The 19,482-nt window shown below is 40.5% G+C and overlaps 1 protein-coding gene across 1 annotated transcript in view; it reads right to left on the minus strand.

The window, feature by feature from the left end:
• Positions 1 to 19,482, minus strand: part of depdc5 (DEP domain containing 5, GATOR1 subcomplex subunit) — a 393,910-nt gene that overhangs the window by 353,128 nt on the left and 21,300 nt on the right. The window contains 3 exon segments of the mRNA XM_037681974.1: positions 5,481 to 5,530; positions 5,606 to 5,689; positions 5,783 to 5,868. Coding sequence (XP_037537902.1) covers positions 5,481 to 5,530; positions 5,606 to 5,689; positions 5,783 to 5,868 — 220 coding nt within the window.

Here is a 19,482-nt window from a genome sequence, read left to right on the forward strand (position 1 = left end):
CTTGCTTAGAAATGGCTTCCTCTTTGCACTGTAGAGTTTCAGCTGGCAACGGCGGATGGCACGGTGGATTGTGTTCACTGACAATGCTTTCTGGAAGTATTCCTGAGCCCATTCTGTTATTTCCTTGACAGTGGCATTCCTGTTTGAGGTGCAGTGATGTTTAAGGGCCCGGAGATCATGAGCATCCAGTAGAGTTTTACGGCCTTGACCCTTACACACAGCGATTGTTCCAGATTCTCTGAATCTTTTGATGATGTTATGCACGGTTGATGATGATAACTTAAAAGTCTTTGCTATTTTATGCTGGGTAACACCATTCTGTTATTGCTGCACTATCTTTCTGCGCAACAATGGTGGAATTGGTGATCCTCTTACCATCTTGGCTTCTGAGAGACACTGACACTCTGAGAAGCTCTTTTTATACCCAATCATGTTGTCAATTGACCTAATTAGTGTTAATTGGTCTTCCGGCTGTTCATTATATGCCCAATTTCCTTTTTCCAGCCACTTATTGCTACTTGTCCCAACTTTTTAGGGATTTGTTGACACTGTGAAATTTTGAATCAACATATTTTTCCTTTCAAATTTTACATTTACTCAGATTAAACTTTTGATCTGTCATCTATGTTATATTACGAATAAAATATTGACATTTGCCATCTCCACATCATTGCATTCAGTTTTTATTCACAATTTGTTTAGTGTCCCAACTTTTTTGGAATCCGGTTTGTATTTAACAATGAATTTATCTTTATTTTTTATTTTGCAGGAGTCCCAGCTGAATGCATGCAGCTCAAAACTTTGTTTTCTGTAACTACAGACATTATCTTATTTGAAAAAGAGTTTTAAAGCTCTTACAAATGAGTCCTCAAGGCTCAATGGGAACTAACCTGTATAAATAAAGGTTGAATGAATAAACCATTAGCATAATTTATTAGGCCCGAGCAGCAAAGCGCTGCAAAGGCCTATTGTAATCGCTCTGTTCAGCCCCGAACTATAAATTTTTTGGCAAATGATTTGGTGTGTTGGGGGCCTTAACATAACCCAAAACTCACCAAATTTAGCGGACACATCAGGACTGCTGAAAAATTACGTATTTTAAGGGCGTCGCAAAAATTGCAACAGAAACGGCTCAATAGCGCCACCTAGAAATATTAAAAATACCCTCCGCATTAATCTTAGTATGTCGTAGAAGCATGAAATTTGGTACACGTGTCCAATTCCCCAAGATGCACAGAAAACCCTCTGGCACCAACATTGTACGATAAACAGGAAGGAAGTAATTTTGGAATGCCATCCCAAATTTCACACCTTCTTGAAGGTTTACAGCCTCCGGATTTGAACAAACTCGTCCTAGGGATTTCGCTCAAACAGTTACAAACCTGGCCAGTTGGTTCAAAAGGTATGGGGGACAAAATTTATCTTAACGGTTTGTTTCGGAGCATGCTGCAGGTGCGGGGCCAGACCTCAAAGTCTGACATCTCGCCATGAAAAATGAAACGCTAGTAGCTCCTACACAAAAACTGTCTGACACATCAAACCTTCAGTGATTGATCCACATCCAGTCCCTTGGAAGACTGAATGGTCAAATCATGACATCACTTAAGCCACGCCCCCTGACAACAGGAAGTGTAAAGTTTTACATTGAATGGTCCCTATCTGACCAGTTACCTAATCAGCATGATAGTGTGTCCAGTGACCGAAGACATGTTGGTGTAACTTGCTTTCCAACACTGACAGTTCTGGGTGGAGCATGTGGGCGTCGCGATGTTGCAAAGTAAGACGTAACGCCGTCGCCATACGTTGGGCTCTAAATTCTACAGATTTGAACAGAGATCCAGTATGATCGATCATTATCCACCCCTTGAACAGGAATTCATGATAATTGACCAATAGCCTCCACAGCACACCCTAGAATATTTTAAAACCTCAGCCGCAAGCCATTTTTTGACCGATAATTTTGAAACTCGGTGAACATCTGTATCTCATCAGTACCTATGAAAAAGTCTCTTGGAGCTGTTGCGTTTTGTGGCTTACTGCGGGTCGTCAGTCACTACAGCTAGCTACAGCTAGCCGTGGGCCTCAGGCTTCCTCTCTGACCCTGGACCCTCAGCCAGCCCCCACCGCTTCCTCTGGTTCTCTCTCTCTCAGAAGTGGCAACTCATACTATCAATAAGTCAAGGAAACGTCAATTAAGTTTTATCAATTATATTAGAAAAGGCAGGAAAGATTACAATTTACAGCGCTGGACTCTTCGGTCTGCGACGCGTTCACAGACCCGGAAGAGCCCCAATGTCCCATGTCATTACTCATTTATAGGGTCCTAAGGCTCCGCCTTCGCAGAAGGAGATCTCAACCTGTCAGTTCATGAGGGGGCGTGACTAAGTGTGATCTCAGTGGATCTTATGTGGACTGACGTGCTAAGAAAATATGAGACGGTGCTTCAAAAAGCCTTTCTACGCGATGTGGCAAGCAGATCATACTCTATTCCTTGACTGACATTGAAATCCCAGGGAGACTCTCTTAAGAGTTTGCTGGCCCAGTTTAACCCAGTCAGAACCGGGTCATAATTTCATTATAATCCCGTCTCTGAGCAGATCAAAACCATAGGACCAGTCAAGATTAAAAATATCTTAACAAGTCCAAAACCAACAGGAAGTCGGCCATTTTGGGTCAAAGGGTCATTTTTGGGGTGTTTCTAATTGTGAATTTTAACGAACTCCTCCTAGGGATTTTGAAGGATTGCCTTCAGTAACACATTGGGGAGTAAAAGTTATCAAAAGCTTGTGTTTTTGTATATGGTAAAGGGGCGAGGCCAGGTCTCCAAATTGTACTTCACACCGTAAATTTCCAAATGCTATAACTTTCACATTGAAAGACTGAAATGCACCAAACTTGGCATGAGTCATCCCTGTTGTATGCCCGACGAGCCTCTGTGGTCATATTCTGACATAATTAAAGCCCCGCCCCCTCAGCACAGGAAGTCTCTTTTTTTACTTGGATTGCTCCCTCCCTGACACCCTTCACCTAATCAGGATGATCCTGTGTTAGAAGACATTTAACAAATTGGTCTGACTTACTTTAAAATACAAAAAGTTTTCGAAGGGGTGACGAATTCAGAAGTGACGCCGTTGCAATATGTTTGGCTATGAATTCCACAGATTTGAACTGAGGTGCACCAAAATCAGTATGATCGATTATTATCCACCCTTTGAACAAGAATCCATGATAAGTGGCCAATAGCCTCCACAGCGCCACCAATACTATTCCTACAGTTATATCTCAGTGATACATCATCCGATCTGAACCAGATTTATTGTGCGTCATCAGTGAGCATGTCTAGACACATTGGTATTGTTGTTTAACTTTTTACTCAAGTGTGCCCCCTATTTTATTCCAACAGTTATATCTCATTGAAATATCATCCAATTTGTGCCAGATTTTTGGTGCGTGATCAGTGAGCATTTCACGACACATTGGTATTGTTGATTCATGAACTCACTTAAGCCCCACTCACTCAGAGAATAAACTCTGTGGCTGAGTGGTTAGAGCAGTCATCCTCCAATGCGAGAGCTGGGGGTTTGAATCCACCAGCAGTCAAATGCTGAAGTGTCCCTGGGCAAGACACTGAACCCCTCATTGCTTTTGATGTGTGTCCCATCAGTGTATGAATGTGATAAAGCACTGATTAGTCTCAGAATGATTTGTTCAATTAGCTTTGTAGAGATCTAGTAGAGTGCTGTGTGGATGGGTAAATAAGGACACAGATTGTAGTATAAAGCGCTTTGAGTATCTCGAAATAAGATAGAAAGGCACTATACAAGTACAGTCCATTTACCATTTACTGGGTGACTCTTCCAGCTTAGCCCTGTGTAAGATATGACTGAAACTGTAACTGTTGATTACCACACAACATGTTGAAAAGCATAAAGGAAGTGCTCGTCCAACATTCGCAACAAAACAGGAAGTCACAATTACTCCTGTCTGGAAGGTCAGATTTCACGTATACATGTAAGACCTGGAGCTGGACTAGTACTGACATGGACAGAAGGCGATATCAATGATTCAGGAAATGCGCCTCGTGATGAATACATATGAGACTGGCACGAGGGCGTTTGCAATGGCAATTGGGTGGAGTGGCTGGAGCTCGCGCGGTCGCCGTATGGCCGGAGCGGCGCTTTGCTGCAAGGGCCTTCAATGCTGCTTGCAGCTTTAAATTATTTTTATCCATCCATCCAATGGATGCTAGTAGAACCAAGTATCAGAGATCTGATGCTTGGTTCTTCTGTTGGCACAGTCAGAGGTGTTCTGGACCCCCTCCTCTGCACAGAGTCAGACCTCCTGTGGGGCTCATCAACTCTTCCACCCAACTATCGCTGATTTTATTGTGCTGAACTCCATTCAACTTCCATGTTTTTTTCTTATTCTTCTGAATAAAAAACTGAACTCTGCTGCGGTAACAGCACTTCAGTTATCCACCAGCTTGCTTTTCTACGACCCACCTTCCTGTTAGTAATTGGTCAAGACAATACAAGCTTCAATGTGATTGGATGTAATCCTTGTTGAGGCGGACCCTGTCTCGCTCTCAAGCTGGAAAGCTGGCCCCTGACCAGAGTGCTGTGTGTGTGTTCATAGACACTGAGGACAAATTAAGGAGGAAAGCAAAACCTAACAGTATTAACGCACATTGAAATAATTGTCAGCCTTAACCATTTGCTGCGTTAATTCGATAATAACGAGTTAATGTGAACATCACTAATATAAACAATGAACATGAACTTATCACCAGCAAACTGGTTGGTCCACTGTAGAAATGTACTGCTTAGTGCGAAAAACAGTTTGTTTGGGACTTCTCAGACTGATGAAGCCCTTCGGATGGAGGGAGAAACGTCTCTCAACAAAAAATAAATAAACTGTCCAGATGACCTGATTGAACATTGCTTAATGTTTTACCTGGATTATAGGGCATGAACCTTGATTAGATCAAAGGTCTGCCGCCTTTATACATCTCTTCCTACATGTCTCTGCGTGAGTGCAGCTACAGCGTGCGCTCTCAGGACATTATTACCTGCAGTGTTCCCTCAGTGAGGACTGAACTAGGCAAAAGGACCTTCTCCTACTCCGCTCCTGTTTCCTGGAATATCTTGTAAAAAGAACTGAAGCTCTCGACCTTGACCTCTCTAAGTGGCTTTAAGAATCTGTTGGACTCCTGGCAAAGACCAGTGCAGACATGTTCCTGTTTTTAGTTTTCTACATTCGCTTTATAATCTAGCTGTTTTTGTTACTTTTTTTTTGCTATCTTATTTTAATTTGTAAAAAAAAATCTGCACGCCTCTTTTATAACTGTCTATTGTTGTCACTATTGTCCATTGTGATTAAATGTGATACAATTAGGTGACAAACCTATGCTTACATCATGAAATTTGCATAATTTCACAATAATTGCAAATTTTACAGGAAATGCCTCTAAGTAACTGTACCTGATTCCAGCAAATTCCACCTTCTGGGTCACATAAGCACATGTGCTCACCTGAAACACAGCAATTGACGTTTAATACCATTTCACCTACAGTTTTACACTGAAATGAAAAGTTCACATACGCACCAGACTCTTCTTTAACCTCCACATGTCTCCTCTGCCAATATACTGGTCTTTAAAAGTCAGCTCCACAAGGTCCAGTGTTACATCCTTTTCAAGAAAAATAGACAACATCACAAATTTATTACATATTTTAAGTTTCACTAGCAGGAGAAGAAACTAAAGCTTGCCAGCTGAACGTACCTTTGGATCAACGATGTTAACAATTACATCTTGGTATGCACGGAGCTTAAAGACTTGAGCTACAGTCTGGTCCACACTGATCGTCTCTGCATTACAGGAAGATGTTCATCAAGAAAATAAACTTTTCCAGAAGTCTGCACTATTTCAGTAAGGTAGCATTACATTTCTTTACTTTTCTGAATTCTAAAATTTGCTGCAATGAGTGGCAGCAAGTCCAAGAAGCGCCACGTTTTAATTAGTGAAGAATTTTTAAATTTAATATCTATATGTGTTGTAGGATATAATCCTGATCAATTTGACTTTATTAATATTAGGTTCATTTGTTTTGATTATCTGCATTTGTATGTTTTCTTAATTTGATCTAAAATGTGCAAAAGGCAAAGTAATGAAGTTGTCTTTGTTTGGAATAGGGGTTAGTTTAGAATCATGGTCTAGAGGATCCACTAGGGCAGGGGTGCCCAGTACGTCGATCATGATCTACCGGTCAATCGCAAAGGCATTATGGGTAGATCACATAGCATTAAAAAATATAAAAAATAGACGTCAGCCTATCATCCATCCTCACTATGAAATTTGTTACTTGATTGACATACAGGGCAGCCATTCACAGCCGTCCTTCTCTCAAACCTGGTCTGAAAGATTTTCAGGGAAACCCCATCCACGCTCCCCCACCCCCGAAGGTGTGAAATTCTCCGTGTGTGAAATCAAGCATACAGGCGGCTGCAGTCCAAAGTTTTTCTGCACTAACAACAGTTATAATAAATGGAAGAGAGCAGAGAGTTTTTGTGCTACTCACCCTTTTTCAGCATTTAGGAGCAAAACTAATAAAATCCAGGGTCCAAAGAGCTGTTATTCATCAGTTTGGACATGATCATGCAGTCGCTGCATGCACAATGAACACAGCTGAGCCCGAGGTTGCCAGATAAATTTTAACTGCCTTATTTACCACCTCCTTTTCTGTGCACATGTTCAAGAAACACAACACAAATTTCATCTTGCTCAAGATGAGAGTTCTGCGATGGAGTTAAGTTCAAAGCAGTCTGCTCCTCTGACAAATAGCGTTAAATTATTATTTTATATGAATGTTTCTGTTTACTCATTATTTTGTATATATGAATGTTTCTGTTCAGTGCCCTGAGATGACTTCTTTCATGGCTTGGCGCTATATAAACAAACTGAATCTTACTTCATCATCATCTTTACTCAGCACATATGACAGTTTAGGTCAAAATACTATCATTTTAAAGCCACAATACTATAGTTCATAATTTCTTATCTGGCAACCTGACTGACAAGAAAACTACAGCATTTTTCATGTAAACCTGCTCATTTTTTGTTTATTACCCCCAATAAACATTGAAAAAGCACTAATGTTTCCAGAGGTTGTTCTCGTGTAAACGGGGCCTTATAGTAGGTAGATCACTTTGACTTGGTCATTTCAAAAGTAGCTCGCATGCTGAAAAAGTTTGGGCACCCCTGCACTAGGGGGACTCGCATGATTTTCCCCCACACTCAATACAAGCAGGTGAATGGAGAAGCAGTGATCCAGTGTCCTGTGATCATTTTCTCTTACTATCTCCCTTCATTTAAGGTAATTAATGGGATAAAACATTTAAGAGAACAGTGTGTGGACATAGACTGGCCCTGTACATATGTGTCTGTATGCGTTTGGTTTGCTTTGCATCGCAGAGTTCTTTGTTTGGCGCTTATGTGCTGTATGAGAAGTATTCAGCTAACTAGTAGTTTAGCACTATTGCTAGTGGCGGGAGGCCTCATGTCCCGCTATGGCGTCCGGCAGTTTGATTTGTTTAATGTACTGCCTTGCTTATAATTTTTTGTACAGTTAATACAGGTAATGGTTTTCTTAATTATTTTGATTGGAAATATTTAAATTTCATGCTTGAAAATTAGTTTTGATTTTACAACTAAAACATTACTTAAATAAGAGTAAAATGCTTAAAACTGTTAAAAACATTTAATGTGAAACACTTGTTTTGGATGTGTTTAAAAACATAGTTTAAATAATTTACAGTTAAAAATATTATACAAAAATGGTGTGAAAAGAGATGTTCCTGTGTTCTGTATTTTAGTTGTTAATGCAAAGGTGATGTGAAACACTATAAGCTATTTTAGTTAGCACTTTTTACTGGTTTTGATATTTGTGTATTGTTTTCTGAAATACATACTCAATACAAGCGGGTGAATGGAGAAGCACTGATCCGGTCTCCTGTGATCATTTTCTCTTACTATCTCCCTTCTTTTAATCAGAATCAGAATTAGAATAAACTTTATCATCATTGCTCCGAGATACAACAAGAACATGTATGTACAGTCATCCGAAAGATGGGCGGAGTGCACGAAGCTGCTACTATAAAAAGGCGCTGTCCTCTTATTCTTATTCAAAATCATATTTTGCTTAGATGAGAAAAGGGAAGAAAACATGAGGAGAGACGGTATAAAAAAAGATCTCTCACTCCGTGTCCTAGACAGGGCATGATTTGAGGCATAAAAAAAAAAACTACCACAGAAAAGCAACATAAACAGACGTTATACATGAACATATAGGCCGGTGAAAACATTGAATTTTTAAGGGAAAGTCGTAGCATAGTCCAGAGCCCCCCCTCTCAGCCATTGTCCAGATAAGAGGTGACATTCATCATCAGCTCAGTTGAGGTTCTGTCACATGTCCACGGCCTTGGGGAAGGGAGGGGTGAGGAAACAGTCAAAGCATCTTTGTTTTTTCAAAACATGCCAGGAGGAGTTGAGATAAGTCCGGCGTCAAGGCCACAGTTTGGGTCAGGCTGAACTTGTAAATTGCCGTTTCTGCCTTTTAAAGTCTCGCTGGTATATTCCTCTGATGGAAACTCCAAACAACCAAATTGATTCCTTAAAGTCAAGCTCGCAGCTTCTCAAAGAATATTCTCACCTTCATGTGTGCTGCTAGAGAGTTCACAGTCCTGATAACAGCTGCACCAGCTCTCTGATGCAGCTGCACATAATTCAGTCTGAGTGCTGCCGAGCTTCGACACATCCACACAAATTTGTAGACAATCCAGATTTCACTAGCCAAACAGCAAAAAAACAGTTGTCATCATGAATCCAATTTGTTTTCATCGAGGTAGGAGGGTCCTCCTTACCCTGATTCCTGTCGGGAGAAGTTGATCAATTTTGTTGAGAGACCAGCTGAACCTTCAAATTAGGAGGGTATGAAGTAAAAAAAAAGAGGCTCTTTAAGGGTTCACAGGACAAACAAGCAGGGAAGCGGCGGGTGGTACAGAGTGCCGGGAAAACACGTCTGACTTCACCGGAGTACAGAGAGAAAAGAAAAAAAAGGGGTAAGGGGTTAAGGGGTAACATTTGGAGGCAAGGCCAGGATGTTTGGTGAAAGGACCATCTCCAAGATTCCAGTGGAACCCTCCTACTAATCATCTCAAAACTACCCAAGAATCACAGACAGGCTTGCAGAAATCATAACGTAGAGATCTTCAGACAGCAGTTGACAGTTTGTATCCTGATGTGCCCTGATGACTAGGGAGCAACACCAATCAATTGAAGTCAGTTGGGCCCTATTTTATTGTTTCTGAAATCGCAGCATGCAATATAGAGTCAGATATGGAAAAGAAATTCAGTTGGAGATAAAAGGAGCATTGTATAAGTTGACAGCTGAACAGATGATTAAAGTATGCACCACACTGCAACTCTAAGCACCTGGAAGAAAACCTTACGTATATGTATACGTCAGTCCCAATGGTGTGTAACCCCAACTTGGTAGAACCCAAGGCCTTGCCAACCTTAAGACAACCTCCAACCTCAAAGAACTACGTAGTTTCCTTGGTGTTTGTAACTACTAACACCAGTTCATAGAGAACTACGCTGATCTGGCAAAACTTGCAACCAAACTCCTCAAAATGGATGTGCCTTTCAAGTGGTCAGAGTCAAGTTCAGTCAAGAAAGGAATTTTAGTGTTAGCAAGCCATGGATGCCCTCAAGGCCAAGCTGTGCTCAGCACCATGTCTGGCATACCCTAACAGTGGCAAAGATACTACCTTGAAATGGGTTTTTCAGCTCACTGCTTGAGAGTTGGTCTGTACCAACTCTATGACCAAGACAAACGGGTAGTAGCCTACGCCAGCAAAACTCTGGCAGGCCCTGAACTGAAATACTCTGACTGTGACAAAGCACTGTTAGTCACTGTGTGAGCAGTGAAACATTTCTCTAACTACCTAGATGGACGAAAGAGTATTGTGGAAACACAACACCAACCAGTAACTTTTCTCAACAGCCAGCGTATCAGAGATGGTGTGGTGACAAACACACGGATCGTTCATGGCTTATGACCTTGCAGAGTTTTGACATAGAGGTCCGCTATGCTCAAAACAGGAGAACCCCTCTGGGTACAGACTTGGCAGCATGCCAACAGTGCACTCAGGATACCCCTTTGGTCCAGACATCTGTTGAACATGGCATGGCCTTTGAAGACCCACATCATCAATACTTTGGTGAAAATGTTTGTAAAGACATGACAACTGTGGATGGATGTTCCTTCCACCACAACACTGTTAACAAAGCTGGTGTTGGTGCTGTTTGGCTCCACAATGGTGAACAACACAACTTACATTTTAAACTAGACTCACAATCATCACAACATGCCAAAATCGCAGGCATATTGATTGCATTGAAAACTGCGGTAAAACACACTGTTCATTCATTGGTGATCTGCACAGACCCCAATTACATGGTTGAGTTTTTCTTGCCACCTTGCTGTGTGGAAACGTTAAAGCTTTCTAACATGCAACAATAAAGCGGTGAAACACAAGGACTTGTTCATGACATGTGATCACTTGGTGACATTCGACAACCTACAAGTTTTTTGAAAAAAGGACATAGGCCACTCATGTGTGCCAGGAAAGGCCAAAGAGCTTATTGATCTTGCAGACTCGTTAGCCAAAAGAGGTACCATCAATGGCAACTGGTGGTCTTTCAACCCCTCTTGGCTGCCTGCTCATGTCCCAGACCCTCCCTCCTCAAAGGTTTGTACTCTCACATGTTCCCGTGCTAAAGCCACCACCTCTACAGCTCCAAAACCTGTGGACAACACAGTTTCAGTAGAACCTGCATTTATGGACAAAGACCTCATGGAACTTCAGTCTTTGGATCCATCCATCAGGAAAATGATTCAGTACCTGGCTGATCCAGACACTAACATTCCTTCTTTGACTGAACTTGACTCTGACCCTGAACTACGTACTCTTTTTAAGTTACACTCACAACTGAAAATGGTCAAAAGCATACTCGTCTTTGCTCCCGATCAAACATCTTCACCTTCGTTCATTGTGCCTCGAGACCACATGGGGGTGATGCTGGTACATGACCATGACCTTCTGTCTTCAGGACACAAAGACGTCAAAGCATCTCTAAATGCGTTAAAGCAAATCACTTACTGGCCAGGGATGCGCAAAGACGTAAATGACTACTTCAAAGGATGTTTGGTCTGTTGTCAGTTCGAAACCTGCAACACCCCTTCACAGACCGCCGTTGCAAAGCAGAGGAATTACCTTTCTGTGGTCCGAATTACAGATCAATTGGGTAAGACCACTTATTAAATCGACCAGAGTAAATAAATATTTCCTCACTGTGAACTGTGCATTCACCAAATGGGTTGAATGCCTACTGGCAGACAATGACACCGTAGACACCACTGCCTAATCTACTTATGAAACACATTTTCACACGGTTCGGACTTCCCATTCGGATCAACTCAGACAGAGGTACACACTTCACTGCTGAAGTGATACAGAATATTTGGCAAATGATGGGAGTCAAAGTCAATTTCCATATTGGCTACCATTCCCAAGCATCAGGCCAAGTTGTGCAATCTAATAGACAAGATGGCGGCGGAAGCATGTAACTGGGCATCACTGCTGCAGGGAAACACAATCTATCTGGCTCTACAGGCGTCTGCAGGTCTGTTTTTGACCAGAATTACTGCAGTCCTAGTGTTGCTGTTGCTCAATATGCTACAACGGCGAAAGATCCAGGATGCATATGACCAACATCATACTAAAAAAATAACAACAGCCAACAAACGCCTTGCGGCGTGCACACCGGCGTCAGCCACAGGCTGCTTAAACACAGGTGTATATCATCTACCTCGTCGGCTGGGCTGGGTTCTCTGGCTTGCTGCTGTTGCAGCGTGTCTGCGCGGTGCAGCGGACATGGATGAAGTCCATCGGACCTCGGACGGTGTTTCGCGCTTGGAGGGGATGCCTGAGGTGGATTGCCGGACCTGGACGTGTGGCGGCGGGAGAGGGGGCGGAGCGGCCGGTCCAGCCGGTGAGGTGTGCCGGCTTCCCTGTCACCTATACGCGTTAATGTCAACCATGCCCTGTTCTTGGATTGAGGATCAACCTGGAGCTGTTGGATTTGGGGTGTGTGCCCCGGTCCAACATTATGGGGAACATGCTGCTTGGACATTGAAGTGTACGTCACTCAGCGTCACAAAAAACAGCTGTAAGAGCATATTACTTCAACCTGGGTCCCCCCCTGAACGGGTAGTTATCTCGGCCTACGTCACCGTTTTTCATAAGTGGGTAAAAAACTTAAGTTTTAAAGGCACGGATAAAACAAACTCCGTCTTCACAAATCGAAAACAACATTTAAGACTTTTATTTAATATTCTTTTAGTCATTGGAAATATTGAACTTAATCCTGGTCCGGATAAAAATGTTTTTATGTCTATTTTTCTGTACTTTCTGAGTTTTTATACACATGTTTTTAATAATAATTTGGCCCTGGGCTTGCACACAGGTGTATTTCATGTAAATCCAACTCGACTACAGTCTACACAGCCACTAACATTATATTCTGAAAAGGTTACACAAGCTGCTGTTATCACAGGTTTGAACTGTACATCAGTAAAGAAGTGTAAGAAATCATCCTGTTTAAAGAAAAATCCAGGAACGTTAAACCAGCTTGGTAAAACTAGAGGTTTCAAAATCTGTCATCTTAACATGAGAAGTCTTGTACCAAAACTAGATGAATTTAAAGTAATACTTGCTCAAACAAAAGCACAGGTTATGGCAATATCAGAAACATGGCTAACTCCTGTTATACCAGATTCTTTTCTTTCAATTGAGGATTACTTGTTATACCGTAGAGACCGCCAGGATAAGACTGGAGGTGGTGTTGCAGTCTATGTACATAAAAAATATCTACACTCCATAACAGAACTACAAACTGAATCAGAATCTCTGCAACTAGAAATTAAACTTACAAATTTTCTTTCAGTTACGGTTGTTGTTACATACAAGCCCCCAAATATTAACTCAGCTACATATTTAGCGCAGCTTACTGATGTCATAAAAGGTATCAAATCCAAGGAGCTTGTGATTCTTGGGGATATAAATATGAATTGGGCAGATAAAGCTTCCCAGTCCCTAAAAACCATGGCCACAAAGCTGGGGCTCCAACAACTAATTAAGGCGCCGACTAGATTTGGTAAAACATGCAACTCCATTTTAGATCTTATATTTATAAATCATCCTTCCATATATGGTATATCTGGAGTCATAAATACGTCAGTTTCAGATCATTCACTAATTTTTGTCATTAGAAAAAATCTTAAGCAAACAACATGTCATGTACATAATTTACATAAAAAGATTCCACACTCAAAACAAACTATGTTAAATGCGGAAATTAAAAATACTGATTGGAGTGAAGACATTCATTTGTCAAATCCTAATCATATTTTAACAAATTTCTACAATAAATTAGAGAATATACAGCAAAAATATATCTCAACTTGTAAAATTCCAATCCGACAAAATAAAATACCATGGTTGAACGCTTCTATAATACACTTCTTAAAGCTGAAAGCCTCCTCTCTGAAAACTTATAGACTATCAAAAACACCTGAAAATAAGTTGCATTTTAATCATTATCGAAATAAATGCACTGCTGAATTACGTAAAGCTAAACAACAGTATTTTGAAAGGCAAATTATTTCAGCTGGAACAAACCCAAAAACATTGTGGCAAACAATTAAATCTATAACAGGAGAAAATAACAACAAAACTTTCAACAAAAATTTAGATTTCAGTAGAAGGTGTGCTTATTTCTGATCACGAAAAAATTGCTAACCAATTTAATGAATACTTTGTTTCTTCTGTTCGGGATTTGTTATCTGGGCCTTCTAATAGGCCAAAGTCATCTAAATCATGTGACACCTCTGAGATGTTTTCCTTTTCAGAAATTTCACAGACTGATATATTGGATATATTACAGTCTTTAAAAAGCTCACATGCCTGTGATATATTCAAGTTAAATATGAACTTCCTGAAAACGCATCTCAGCACTTTTGTACCATTATTCCATCACCTGCTTAACTTATGCATTACACAGTCCATTTTTCCCGTTGCCTGGAAGTCTGCACAGATTACTCCTATTTTCAAATCTGGCGATCCAACTGATGTTTCAAATTATCGACCAATTTCAGTTCTTCCAACTTTTTCCAAGTTACTTGAAAAAACACTATTTAACCAATTACTTCACCATTTAGAGGTTAATAATATGTTAAGTGATAACCAACATGGTTTTCGTGCTTCTCGATCAACCATGTCAACATTAATATTATTTACTGAACAAATACGTGCTGCTCTGAATAAAGGTCAAATAACTAGTTCTGTATACATCGATTTCCGTAAAGCCTTCGATACAGTCGATCATTATACTCTCTTACAAAAATTGACTTCTTTTCAACTTTCTTCTTCTGCAATACAAATGTTTTCTTCCTATTTAACTGACAGGTGTCAGGTAGTGAAACATGGAAGTTGTATATCCCGATCACTGCCATGCTCTGTGGGAGTCCCGCAGGGTAGTATACTGGGACCATTGCTTTTTTTACTTTACATAAATGACCTTCCAAAAGTACTTAATCTCTCTAATATTTTAATGTACGCTGATGATACTGTTCTTTTCCTGTCTGGTTCAAATACTGATTCTATCAACAGTCAGTTACATGCAGATCTTCAGCAATTTCATTTCTGGCTACAAGAAAATCACTTAACGATTAATGTAAAAAAAACCGTATGCATGTATTTTTCCTCACCTAGGAAACATTTTACTATATCAAATCCTCTTACTTTTTTAAACAAACCTCTTTCTATTGTCACTACTTATAAATATCTGGGAGTTATTTTGGATTCTCATTTAACTTATCATGATCATGTGCAATCCTTATGTACTAAGCTGAAACAAAAAATGTATGTTTACTCCAAAATTAGATCAAATCTGACATCTTCTGTTTCCAACACTTATCTTCATGCCATAATACTTTCAACTCTGTCGTACTGTTTACCTGTCTGGTCTCTCACTACTAATGAAATATTAAAACCCATCGCTAGGCTCTACAACAGGGCCTACAAAATCCACAACAAACTCCCTGGTTGGACTCATCACTGTACAGCTCTTTCTTCTTCAAATGCTTTAACTTTTCAAAATTATGTCCTACACAGCAGTATTAAGTTGTATTTCCAGGTTTTTTATGGTATTAATAATGTAGCTCTCTCTGCTTTGATCCCTAAATCCAAGTGTGGAAATGGTCGCTCAACTAGAGCTGCTACAAGCGGACAATTGCCACTATCAGCCTTTAAAAACTGTTATGGACAGAGATCGTTTTTCTATGTTTACACCAAAGCATGGAATGACACTCCACAACATGTGAAATCCATCTCAACATTGGCACTTTTTAAGAAGACTCATGTGCGTCATCTGTTAGACTCCTTCTTTTGCAATCACTGTTAGGTGTCTGCCGTGTAAATGCTGCTGTTCTTGTGTTTTGTAATGTGATGTGTCTGTATGTCTATTGATGAGGTGTGGTGCTGAATATCTGTGTGCTTAATTTATGTTCTGCAGAACAGGAACCTGCTGTAAAACAGCAATTATGCTGAGCCAGGCCCGATTTCTTTTAATCTTTTCCTGGTTAAAAATTAAATAAATAAATAAATAAATACTTAAGAAGTATGTGTCCACCAACCACAGAGACTGGGACATCAAACTGCCCCTAGTTCTAATGGCCATTCGATCAACCCTACATCAGTCCACCGGCATCTCTCCCTTCGAGATGATGACCAGTCGACAGATGGCCCTTCCTTTGCACCTACTCTACCAACCTGGTGAAGCCAGTGTGGCAACAGCCTACATAACTCACCAGTATATGAAAAATCTGAACCAATACCTGAAACCACCTTCGCCTTTGCCCAAAAACATCTTAACAGGGCCGCTGAAGGACACAAAGCCTATAATGCATCCCATGAAGAAATTCAAGTGGAGAAAAAAGTCTGGTACTACATATTTTCCCCATCTACTGAGCTGGAATGCTTGCCCGCAAACTCCTTCCAAGGTGGACTGGACCACACCTGATAACAGAAAAACTGTCCCAGTTGTGTACCAAATCAGGATCAGCAGATGTCAGAAAGAACCTGTCTTCAAGTGGGTCCACCAAAACCAGATCAAGCCACACAAGGCTCAAACAAAAACAACCAATGATAGAGAATGTGTAGAAGACTAAAACCCAATCCCAATGAACCACTAAGAAGTTACAAACACAACTCCTCTAAAACAACACCTTAAATTACATTTTCAAAGTTAATCTTACCTCACACAAATAAGTAAACTATAAATCTCAGATCTAATAACAATAAACTTTAATCAAACCAAACAACTTCCTTGACCACTGGATCGCACCAAAACATGATTATTAAACAAGAAAGTCACAACACCCTTGAAAATGTATTGCAATTTGGCATAACCACCTAAGACTCGAAGCATTGTGCTAATGTCATCCCAAATCTGTTCCCTTTAGGACCATGATGAACCTACTGTTTTCTTTCACTCCTGGGATCTGCTAGTACCACTCAACTTCATATGGTTGAACTGGGACCAACCTCAGGCATCATACTGAAAGAAAAGCCAGGATTACTTATCACCAACTGCTGTTTACACACGCAGAAAGTGTTTGCCAGATTCAGCCCCCTTTGTCATGAGCAAAAATAATGTTCCCTCTGTAGTGAGTCACGTAGGTACGTGTCACTAGTTGTATGACAAATATATGTGGTATATATTCATGCATACTTTTCACGAGTTCCTCATCTTTCTGACTGTAAATGCCGTGCATTGAATTTAACAGAAATGTGAACGAGAGACGTCATTACCTTTGACCCATCAAATGAATGGAGTCATTTATTTTCAGAATCAAAGTTTAACATCAAACATTTACATTAATTTGGCAAAATATGAAAATAATAACAGACAGTTTCACAAATAATGAACTTCAAATCACTCGGCGGTGATTTGAGGACTTTGCTTCAGATATTTCTAAAAATATCTGTACTGATTTATGAGAGAGAGGTGAGTTTAAGAGGAAATTGAGATTTATCTTACAGAGGAATATGTGAGGGAATTTAATCTGTTTGACCAGAAATTGCACGCTCCGTCAGATCTCAGCTTTGCCCACGGTACACTTGGTCGAAGAAGAAACCGTTACCTTGTTGACGATCGATCACCTCAGTAAGAATCCTTTTCAACTGATATCAGCGTCTCCGTTGAGAACAGCTAAAATCCTTGGAGAGTCGTGCGTGGTTAGTTCAAACAGAATCATAATCCCAAAACGTCTCTGGATTCTCGGCAACTCTGACTCTTCATTGTCAGCAGCTCTCAGACTCTTTCAGATCTTCTCAGACTCCAAAACTCTCCATAACTCTAGTTCTCTTCTGAACTCCTTGAGAACTTTTCATTCTCCGAATCTTTTCCATTCTCCCATGAACTGGGAAGTTGCCACATTTTATTTGGGTCGACTTCCGGTTCAATTTAGAGCTTTCTGATTCGTGGATGTACCAGAAAGAGGTGTGGTTTTTTGACGTAAGTTATTATCAAAAGTCAAGGATTGTTTTCAACATACAGAAAAGATTATTGCAGTCGGCCAGACTTCGTGGAGTCTCACACTTGGTAATCTTTTCAAATAGTAAAACATGACATTTCTTCTTCAGTAAACATTTAGTTGACCGAAGCTTCAACTTTCACACACTTACGACTTGGCTCATTTCAGACAGAAAATCAAGAAATGCATATTCAGGTGATTTCTTCTTTGAATGAGAAATAAAAATCATTACTTACTGTTTATGTAAAATAAAAATGAGTAGTTCTTTTCAACCTGTAAGCATTGAGTGAAACTAACACAATTTGATTATCAAACATTTGTAAAACAGTAATGATTATAGAGGATTGTCTTTTCTGCTTGATTAATTCAAGAAAGAAAGTCACCAGATGGCTCAGACTTATTCAGATCAATGAAAATAACAGTCTCTGTCCATCTGGTAGATTTGAGGTCATCAGGGTCGGATGAGGGTCAGATCATCAGGTCATCTGGTTCACTACACCTCGACTAAGGAGCTTGCTTCCTGGGCTGGCATACATTAGAACTCACAAGCTATTCAGCATGCAGAAGCCAACATCTCCTAGATGCTGGAGCAACTTCAGAAGTTTACAGTTACCAGAGCAGAGTTGAGTGGCGCAGATAGAAGAGAGAAGCCTTTTATAACTGGACTCCTCGCTGGTGCCTCAGCCATCGACTCTCTGCTCAGTCTGGGTATTTCTTCATTTAATGCTGTTACTATTGCCACCATCAAGCGACATGTCAATGAATTGAAAAATTAGTGTCCTGTGATACAAAAACAAGTAAATGAACAACGAGGACAACTTACTCTGATGGGAAAAACTGTCAAAAAATACCATTTTGGTTCTGAATTCACATAGCCAAGAGATGGCGCAGACCTTTAGAGTAGTTGACACTTTAAAGAATGTTAAAGAGGTTGATTATGCTCATGCTTAGTTGATCCCCAAGTTGTTAACCAATATGCTTGGCGAGATCGGATCCTCCATCGACACTTTTGCCAGCAGCCAAATTCCACCGTACCTAGTCTCTCAAGACATGGTCCAAGAGATCCTTACTACAGCTACCACAGAGAGAGTAACACCACTCCAGGCCCACCTAGCATACAAACTCAGTAGCTCAATTCCACTCCATGTTGACCCAGAAACCCGTGAGATCAAGCCCCTCATAAATCAACCGATTACTTCTACAAACAACGTTTATAGGCTAAAAGACATCGTAAATGTTGGAAACTGGAACGGCAAAACCCATGTCAAAATCAACACACCAACCATTGTGGCTTACCATGATAGTACTTCTAAGCTGTATCTTGCTGCAAATTTGAATATGTGTTCCCTCACCCAAGACATACACTATCTTTGTCTTAGTAAGCCGTTCATGTGTGACAACACCATCGGCGTTTGCTGAATTGACACAGTATCAAAAGACTCTAAATGCACCACCACTTTGACTCCATGTCGCCAAATTACTACAACCCAAGCAGAAATAGTTGGGTCCCGTTGGTTAGTTAACACCCCAGCAAGACACGCTAAAACAGCTTAAGACCAACACGACACTTCTACCCATGTTGATCTCCCAGAAAAAACAATGTGGATTACAGTTCCTGAGGGTGCTATAGTTCACATTGATGAAGTAGCCCTTTACTACCTACACCCAGATCAGTATGAAGCTGATCTCAAAGTCCCCAACTTCTTTAGGAACTTTACCTTAGAACTAGATGCGAAAACCATTGAACATTTCCAATTTAAAG

Source organism: Nematolebias whitei, chromosome 9 (genome assembly GCF_014905685.2).
Source record: "Nematolebias whitei isolate Nwh7 chromosome 9, NemWhi1, whole genome shotgun sequence".
Taxonomy (NCBI): Eukaryota; Metazoa; Chordata; class Actinopteri; order Cyprinodontiformes; family Rivulidae; genus Nematolebias; species Nematolebias whitei.